This window comes from Lissotriton helveticus, chromosome 7, assembly GCF_964261635.1.
Source record: "Lissotriton helveticus chromosome 7, aLisHel1.1, whole genome shotgun sequence".
Taxonomy (NCBI): Eukaryota; Metazoa; Chordata; class Amphibia; order Caudata; family Salamandridae; genus Lissotriton; species Lissotriton helveticus.
The window spans coordinates 134,832,982-134,842,864 of NC_136068.1; the positions used below are offsets into that span (position 1 = coordinate 134,832,982).

The following is a 9,883-nucleotide window of genomic DNA, read 5'->3' on the forward strand; positions in this document are numbered from 1 at the left end:
TGAACAATTATTTGATAAACTAGTGGCAGGAGGTACAATAGGAGCTGCCATGGGACCACCTAAAGAGACGAAAAAAGAAGGCCTGAGAGCTAAGTTTGTGAAACTCGAATCCCTTAAACGTACCGAATTAAATAAATGGTGGGATGCCGCCACTTTAAAACAATATTTAAAGCTTAATCGAATCCCACGAGGCCTCAGGTCCCAGATTATACCTACCTACGAAGATCTGGAACCTGATCTTTATATTACATGGGAGAAGGAGCTTAATACCAGCTCTAGAAATTTAATTAATATTCTCATTGAAAACGCTGAGAGAAAAATAGCGAAACTCCTTATAGAGATACAAAAGGTGGAGGATGAAATTAAAGAAATGAATCTCCCTGAAGCAACAATTAAAAACTATACCGTTTTGGATGAGAAATTAAATGATTTACAGAATGAAATTAAACAAAGGAAAGCAAGAAAGATAAAACGCGACGAAAAGGACTATCGGTCTGGTCGTGTATACACTTTTGCAAGGAGATTCGATTATCTAATTACTAAATCTAATACTGAGAAACAGAAGGGTGGCACCCCATCACCTAGCGAGAGTGACCCTAGTTCAAGCAATATTTCTAGCAGTGAATCTGAAGATAACTCTGAGACCACTCCTATTCAATCTCTTGAGAATAATTTTTTAGTAGAGGTGCACAGATTGCGCCGTGGAAACAGGGACTCAGAGAGGAATCGAGGGGCTACTGTAAAAAAACCAGGAGAGGGGGCAGAGGCGGCAGGAGGACAGGGAGGAAGGGTAGGCATGCGAACGAGATCATGGAAACCGTAATGGAAAATGATGCTAATGATGTAAATAATATTGAAATTGTTAATCTGTCATCAACTGAGTTATCTGAGAATATGATCAGTTTACTTTCAAAAGGAATGGGCTTTTGCCCTAACACTATGTCAGATTGGTACTCAATTAAAATTGATGTGTTCAAATTTGTTAGAAGGCTGAAATTGAAGAAACACTTTGCTAATGTACCAGATAAACCTAGATATGAAAAAATAAAACCTGTAAGTGACATCACAATTCAAGAACTTAAGGAAACGCAACTTTTGTTGTCTCTTACAGAGAGAGAGGAAGATCCAGTGACGTTACTTAAGTTATTGGATGATCTAGGGATAGACAGGTTCTTGAGTGAAGATAGTGGGTTGAAGGAAAGATCCAAATGGACACCTCAGGTAGCATCTGGGGGTACGATTGAAGCCTTCTCTAAAGCAGTGAACCAAGACATAGATAGAATTACTGATGCTAAATTTTCAGCTAAGACTAAGAAGTACATAGATAATTTGTCACCTGGGGAAAGGGTGGCATTGAATGAACTTAAGAATAATTCTGACATCACCATACGTAGAGCGGATAAAGGTGGGAACATAGTAGTCTTGAACACCTTAGATTATAAAGAAGAGGTTCACTCCCAACTGAATGATCCTGTGTACTATGAGAAACTGTATAGTAACCCTCTTACGAGCCTGTCTAAGGTTATTAATGACCGTTTGAAAATATGGTATGATGAAACCCTTATTGATCGTGATGAATTTCTGTATTTGCAAGTTATTACACCAAGGGCACCATGCATGTACACGCTGCCAAAGATTCACAAATCTATGGTCAAACCGCCTGGCAGGCCAATAATTTCTGGCATTGGGGGACCGACGGAGCGTCTCTCCCAATATATAGATACTTTCTTACAATTATATGTCAAAAATTTACCCTCATTTATTGAGGATTCCAAGCATGTACTCAATTTGATGAACGATCTGGTATGGGATGACAGGATGACATTGGTTACTCTCGATGTGGTATCTCTGTATACCAACATCGATCATGAATTAGGAATTCATGCAATTGACTTCTTTTTGAGTAAAAGAAGTGCTGAATACTACGATCACAATCAGATGATTTTGGAGATGACAAGATTAGTGCTTCAAAATAATGTGTTTCTTTTTGACGGAAACTGGTACAGACAGCGCCTTGGTACCGCGATGGGTTCTAGATTTGCTCCGTCCTTTGCGAACCTCTTTATGGGGTTCTTTGAGGCGGAGCGAATCTGGGGCCCATCCGGTAAGAGATGGATACAATACATTTACTACTGGGGGCGGTACATTGACGACTGCCTCCTAATTTGGACAGGTTCAATTGATGACCTTAAGGGTTTTTTTGACTATCTAAATGATAACTCACTGAACCTGTCATTTACCACTCACTATGACAAAAGTAGCATTAATTTCCTAGACCTTGAACTATTCATTAAAGATGGGAAAATTTGTAGTCGCATGTTTCGCAAACCTACTAGCTGCAACGCAGTTCTACATGCCCGAAGTTGTCACCCAGTCAGCCAAGTAAATGCTATACCTTATGGAGAGATGGTAAGGGCAAGACGAAACTGCTCGATGGATGACGACTTTGAGCTTAATCTTAATGACCTTACTAAAAGATTCTTGAAACGTGGCTATCAGAGTAAAGTGGTTGAGGAGGCTGTGACTAGAGCTAAGAAACTGAAGAGGTCTACAACCCTCAAAGATAAGTCTAGTACACATAAAGATGAAAAGATTCGCCTAATTACAAATTATGGTACTGATAGTGCCCAACTGTATAAAATCCTAAATAAACACTGGCATCTTTTACAGATGGATAGAGACCTAACACCTCATATTGGAGACAAACCAGGACTAACTTTTAGAAGGGGTCGCACTCTTTCTAATTTTGTCAGTCCTAGCTACCCTCTGAAGAATACAGCTCCTGACTGGCTCACGGAGAGATCTACAGGCTTCCACAAATGTGGAAGATGTAGTTCCTGTAGGTGGGCGGTAAACAAAATCAGAACTTTTAACTATAACGATACAGGGGAACATCAGATTAACATGTTTATTAACTGTGATACTACTTATGTTGTTTATGTTATAGTTTGTTCTTGTAATCAGATTTATGTTGGTAGCACCATCAGGAGATTGAAAGATAGGATGGCTGAGCATTTCCGAGCACTTAAAACAGGGGACACCCGCTATCCAATAGCATCTCACAGTGTTAGGAATTTTCATGAAAAAGAGAAACATGTTTTTAAATATCATGGAATTGATTACATTAAATCTGATGCTAGAGGTGGGAATAGGCAGCTACAGCTGAGACGTAGAGAAGTTATGTGGCTAATGAAGCTTAAAGCAGTTGAACGTGGTTTGAACATCGACCATGAATTTGAATATTATCTAGGACAACGGTGAATCACTGAGTCTGAACAGAATGTATGGCTTTACTCTGATAGAGCTTTAAAGATGTACATATGAATTGACTGTACCTTGTACTCTGTAGAGTTTAAAGGATGTACATAAGAACAGATTGTATTATGTATGTTACTGCAATTCCTACCCTGTCTTCCTTTCATACTCTTCCTGACTCCTGGGTGTAAGGAAATTCTGCTAATCTAGAGCAGAATGCCAATACCTTTGGGACCCTTTTAACTGATACACGCTGCCAGATGTGGGTCGTTTGATCTGACCTTGTTCATCTATGAAATTTCGAATTTTACTTACTGTAGTAACGTAATAGGTTAGTGCAGTTGAGCTGTTATTATTAATATCATACATATGACTGGAGATAGCCATAGCGATGGGTTGTCAACAATAATGAATGTAAATAGCGCACGATGTTGCGCTGGAAATATTTGTACCAATTCTCTTTCTCTTTTACGTAACGTTGTAACAATGGTTTATAATTAGCTTTGAGTCTATGGGACTAACTGTAAAAGTGAACTAGCAGCTACCCAATCCTAGAATTGTTAATACTCTTAAGCATTATGATGACATATTAGTAAATAATTACTTCGAGATGGCGCCTGCGTAAGCGGTTCGAGACTACTATACAAAGATGGCACGCGTGCATAACGCGATAGCTTCAGGTTGACTTATTATTAATTACGCGGCGGATATTACTAGATCTAACATTAAGGTACTGAATGTGGATAGATTGTGTATATATTATAGTCAGGACTGGGAATACTGTGGAAGATTGTGCGCATACTCATAGACACACCACTCCAAGATGGCGCCCGCGGATTAGACTATTTACTGTCTCTCTAAGATGGCGCGCAAGTCAAACGCGACCGTCGACAGAGGAGTGTGGAGCGGATATGCGGTGAGTTAAAGAACAATACGGACGTTGGGCGCAAGATGTTTGTTTGCTAAAAGGGCGCTTGTTAATGTACTACATTTTCTGTTTACAGCCCACTGTTATGAGGATAGCGATAACTTTGGATTACTTAGAGAGTGTCGCATCGCTGACTAGGAACGGAGTATACTAGGAATCACATTGGACTGAGAATTTACTTAAAAACTGAGGTATTTATTGTTTACTGATAATAATACAGATATTTGGGGTTTGGAAAACGTAGCATATATGACGCTATTGATACAAGAGTGTACACTAATATATGTAATATATTGATCTCGGTCTACAGATACGTGGACAACGAGAAAGTGTGGAATATTTACGAGGGTCGGATTTAGACCTTGCTGATTATATAACTCTGAGACGAATCAGATTATTGGAAGGCGATTCAACTTACATATCAAGGTACCTAATGGTGATTGATGTAAATGCTTAGTATATAATTTCAGTCGGTATAAATTTTGAGTACAGAGAAGTTTGTGAGAGAATGATACATATCTCTAGCCAGTACGTATGCTATATGCTGGCCAACTTGGAGGACACAGCGATTGAGCAGGAAGATAGTGAAGAGTACTTAGCCTCAGTTTGACATATGTGCGTGACAATATGAATAGAGTGTATATTAAGAGATACTAGTTTTGTTTACAGACTATTATTACGATTGGTTTGGATTGAAGAATTTGTTTTTTGCCACGAGGATTACGAATCACAACCATTAGCATTAAGTATAATGGTGAGTTACTGATGTCTTATTATTATCATTAACACGATGACCAACCTGCTGGTGTGGTTGGTGACTGGGTCCTAACTGGTATTGTAGGTGATTAATAAATATATGATTTTAAGCAAATGTACTCATTCCTGGGTACTAGAGTATGATAGATACACTTTGGGTTTTCAAGCTTTACTCTTGGTGACGGGTACTTCTTAGATTTACTTTTTCTCTTTGCACGGATTCGGTGAATTTTATGGTGATTTGTATTGTAAATACTGAGTCCAGTATTTAGTATGTTTTGTAATTTGTGGTTACTGCATCAATTACAGCCCTGAAGAAGTCTGTATATCATATACTGATCAGACGAAACACGTGTTGGCTGGTATTTGTCGTATATTGGATGAAGAAATCTGATGATGACCTATTTGGAATAAAAGAATTTGAACATCGAGACCCTAGAGACTATATTTGAGGACGAGTGCTTGGTGGATATTTGCTTGCATGGCTTCTTAGTTGGTGTAGTCACAGAACTTGCAATACTTAATGAGTGTATCAAGTCTTTCAACAAACTCATGCATTGTTTCACCAACCTGTTATTGTGCTTGGTTGAAGATGTACCTTACATAGTAGACATTCAGCAGGTTGTTGAATTTTACCTTCAATGCTTCTTTTACATTTTAGCATGTTTTTGCTTCAGTATGTGAAATCTTCTTTAGTGCTTCTTTCACCCCATCACCTGCAAGGTTTGGTCTTCATTTCATCTTCTTCTAGCGCATCTATGAAGCCATCAAATGTTTTAATCCACACAACCCACCTGGCACTGATGTTCTGCTTCTTAGAAGGGACAAAAGGCGGTGGTGGTTTCAGGAATGCGCCTGTAGTACATTTTGAGCTACCTTCTGCTGCCATTGTGAGCACATGCTTTACATACAGCGTTTGTCGCACCAAGCGGGCCTGGCAACCTCTGCACGCAACACCCCAGTTGCTTGAGTCTGGGTCTCCTCACCTGACCGCATGTCGTAAAGCATTTCACTTGTCCCTGACAGGGAGTGGGTTTCTGTTTTTCATACCAGATTGTCCCTGCTGTTGTCTTTGCTTCATCTGAATATTACTCTGTGTTCAAGGCGCAGCGTCTTTGTCAGCAATTTCACCAGCGATTTCTTGGCAGTGTTTTGAATATTCTCCTCTGTAGGGTCTTTGACTCCTTCTGCAGCTGTGTACGGGCTGGAGCTTTGACTCCACATGTGCCGGTTGCAGGCTGCCTTGCATTGATTTCGGGCACACATGGCATACACGATCAGTTTGCTGTATTGTTGCATAATCTTTGGGAGAATAGTCTTGTTTTTTTCTGGGCACATGTCCCCTACCAGTCACCAGATACAGCGTCTTCCCCCAGCCCGAGAACATGCAGATGACATATGCCACATGGGAGCTGTGGTCAAACCTTACTTTATTCTTCAGCATACACACACTGAACATTAAGTTATACTTTTTAATTGACCACACTCAGACACCTCCCTGCTTATTACGCAGTTCCTGTCTAGAATCCACCCCAGTACCCTGAGGGTCCTAGTGCATCTCAATATGCTATATTAGGTAGAATTCCCATCCCAGCAGGCAGGACTGCTTCACTCCTGTGAATGTACATGGATATGACGACAGTAACCATAACATGTAAAAGGGTTTTTCTTTACAGGGGGATAAAAATCCTATTTGAATCCTCCACTCTTCGTTCACATCATTTGTAAATAGATGTACAACTACCGAGTGGAAGTATTCACATAAGCCTCCTGGCAGTTGCAGCAGTCAGGACTCACGGTTGGGGGAGTGGCGCTGGGGAGGGTGGTTATTTTAATTATATTAAAAAAATAACTTACCTTAGCTGGCCCGATCCGGCCCTGCGTCGTTTCTGCTCCTCACAGAAAGCAGGCAACCTCCCTCCCCTAAGCCTATCACAACGCTGCCATGGCAGTGTTGTGATTGGTGGGGACGGCGCCCAGCCAGGCACCTACGGGGAGGCCATTTTCTCCATGTAGGCTGCAGCCTACATGGAGAAATTGGAAGAGTGCGCATGACTGTTTGGTCTGCCCCAGGTGGCTGACCAAACAGTCAGGGCCCGAAACATCGGGCTAGCCACGCTGCCCCTGCCCTGTTGCAGGACCGCCCACCCGCCCCCAACCAAACCCTTCTGTTTTCTTGCAGTGTGAGAAAGCACTGGGGCGACGCTCCTCCACCCACATGGAGGAGCCGCCCCTGCCTCCTGGTATCCAACCCTCCTTGGGCCGTGTGCAGCTGCACTGCCACCTAAAGTACCATCTGAGAATATGCACCCAGGACACTCGCCTTCATAATGTCACAATGCACCTACTCCCCTGTTGCCTGCAACAGCCTGCATTCCTTATAGCATGCCATTGATAAAAGAGGACGGTAACTGTGGCATCCTTTAACCGACTGATGCATGCTTCAATTGCACACTTCAAAACACAAAGTGGCATGCCACCCTCTACCTGTGCTTGAAACAGTTTTTCAACACACCTTTAACTAGTCTGTCTTACAACCTATTGCTACACTCCCTCCACCATATCTTGCCACCTCGTCCCACCCTGATAAGGTGGTAGTACCAGGACAGACTCAACCTCTGGGTGGGGCTAACCTGAGGGAGTTCTTAGAAATTGCCTATTTTTTCTGGATAAAACTGGATGCAGGTTAATGAATAAAAACCTTTAGGATAAACCACAGAGTATCCTTAATGTAGGTGGTATCTTAGGCTTAATAAAAGAAATTATTAGTGAACGTATATGGTTATTATGACCATTACGTACTATTGATTCATCTCTGCCGTAGTAGTACCACCTAACCAGGGTGGGATGAGGTGGCAAATAATGCAGCATGTCACATTACATGAGTGAGCCTACCTCGTCCAATTCTTAGAATTGCCCCGGTTTATTTTGTGGCTGGAGTGTAGCAGCAGGTGGTAAGACAGACACTCGTGACAGATTTATTGAAAAACTGTTTCGAGCACAAGTAGAGGGTGTCATACCAATTTTTTTTTTTATTGTTTTGTAAAGGCAGGCGTGAATCCCGTAGGGCCTTTTTCTCGCGCTCTCACTCTCTTTTATATGGTCACTAGCACACTTGCCTTATGGGTCTGCCACTCATATTCTAGTTTCCTAAGTAGGTGCCCATTCGCCACAATGACTTCCATGCTTAGGGTATCAGAGGGGAAGAAAGGTGCCTGCGGCCCTTCTATGGCTACTAGCTGCACACTTGGAGACTTCTCCCACAGTATTGTTTGTCTACACTGGCTGGTCTGTATTCTCTCACACCACTGGCTGTTCTCTACCCTCCCACACCGCTGGCTGTCCCCCAGCCTCCCACCAAGCATACAATTCCCACAGCGATGACTGCTCTTACCCTTAGTCGTTGGGTCCCCCATCAGTCCTGCCCATCACAACATCAGCAGCAACCACAACCTGTAGGAAAGGACATGAGAGAAACGTGAACAAGACCTGGAACCTCACTCGAGAGTGCTTGCAGCTGGCTTCTCGCATTGCAATGAGCTCAAAGCCTGTCCTTGGACCGGGAGAGGGCCTTCACTTCTGCTGCGCATGGAAGTATCTTGCAATGAGGAAGAGTCTTGTTTTGGTAGTCGGAGTCAGTGGCATTTAGAGCTCGAACAGCCGCAAAAACACGATCTCTACTTCATCTGCTTACTAATGACCTCCACCTATGTACACATTGATCCGTCTTCACGCCGCTGTAGGAAGCAACGCACCCCACCTGCCCTCGATGAACCCCTTTAATAGTACATCTGTAGGCAGCCGTTTTTTGGTGTTTTTTTTATATGTGATATTGCTTTTTGGACTTCGTCTTTTCATTTAGATCGCAGGTCGAGCGTTTATAAGGCACTTTTAAATTAAAAAAGCAGCACCTGTCTATTGTTATATAACAAATGTTTATAAAGCACCGCGCTACTTTGTATGAACCGAAGCCCTTCCGATTTGGTTGGGATTCATGGTCGTTTAAATTTACCTATCTTGTTTAACTAAAAAAGTATTTTGTTTTTATTTTTTTAAAGCAGCACCTGTAAGAAGACCCGTCAGACACCTTCCACAAGCACCTACCTTGGGCAGCCAGCCCTGTCAGTAGATTCAACAGACCCTGCCTCCGGACGACCCCTGTAGACCTCGGTTCGTGCGGGTTCGCTGTCTTACCTTCCGTTCCCCGGCCAGTGCGAGGCCACATCTGTCGGTGGTCGACTGGGGACAGCGCTGCACTGAACCGCGGTAAAGGAAACCGAAAGCAACCGCACCAGGAAGCGAAAGGGGGCGTGTCGGAGGTAAGGGGCGGGAACGGGGCGGAGCCAGAGAGCAACCGCACCAGGAGGCGAAAGGAGGGCGTGTCAGAGGTAAGGGGCGGGGCCAGAAAGAAACCGCACCAGGAAGCGAGAGGTGGGCGTGTCGGAGGTAAGGGGCGGAGCCAGAAAGCAACCGCACCAGGAAGCTAACGGTGGGCGTGTCGGAGGTAAGGGGCGGGGACGGGGCGGAGCCAGGAAGCAACGGCACCAGGAAGCGAAATGTAGATGCTTCGGGGGTAAGGGGCGGGGCCATACAGTGGCATAAGATAAGCGATAGGTGGAGCACGGGGATGGGAGGTGACCGGCGGCTATGCTGACGAATTGGGGTTGGTAAAGGTCGTGGTGCGCTCTTACTGAGGCTGTAAACAACGTGGGAAGGAAGACTTCCCAGGCCTAGTTCGTACAGAAAGCACACTCTGGGCATTCTGTTCGTGGCTCTGCCCCTGTGAATCGTCTGAGCCAGTGTTTTGAGCGAAATTATTTTTAGTGTCATGCAAGGTGACATGACGTCAAAAGTCTATCGCGGCTTCCCACGGGCCTGATATCCAATGAAAAGTATCAGGCACTGAGCACAGTCTCTGAAACCAGACATTGGGAACGAGTGGAC

The 9,883-nt window shown here is 43.4% G+C and overlaps 1 protein-coding gene across 1 annotated transcript in view; it reads right to left on the reverse strand.

The window, feature by feature from the left end:
• RBCK1 (RANBP2-type and C3HC4-type zinc finger containing 1) overlaps positions 1-9,260 on the reverse strand; it is a 193,928-nt gene extending 184,668 nt beyond the window's left edge. Inside the window, exons 1-2 of the mRNA XM_078651729.1 lie at positions 9,134-9,260; positions 8,334-8,392 (exon numbers count right to left, since the gene is read on the reverse strand). Coding sequence (XP_078507855.1) covers positions 8,334-8,355 — 22 coding nt within the window. The 5' untranslated portion in view covers positions 8,356-8,392; positions 9,134-9,260. The remainder of the gene's footprint in view (positions 1-8,333; positions 8,393-9,133) is intronic.
• Positions 9,261-9,883: the final 623 nt, after the last annotated feature.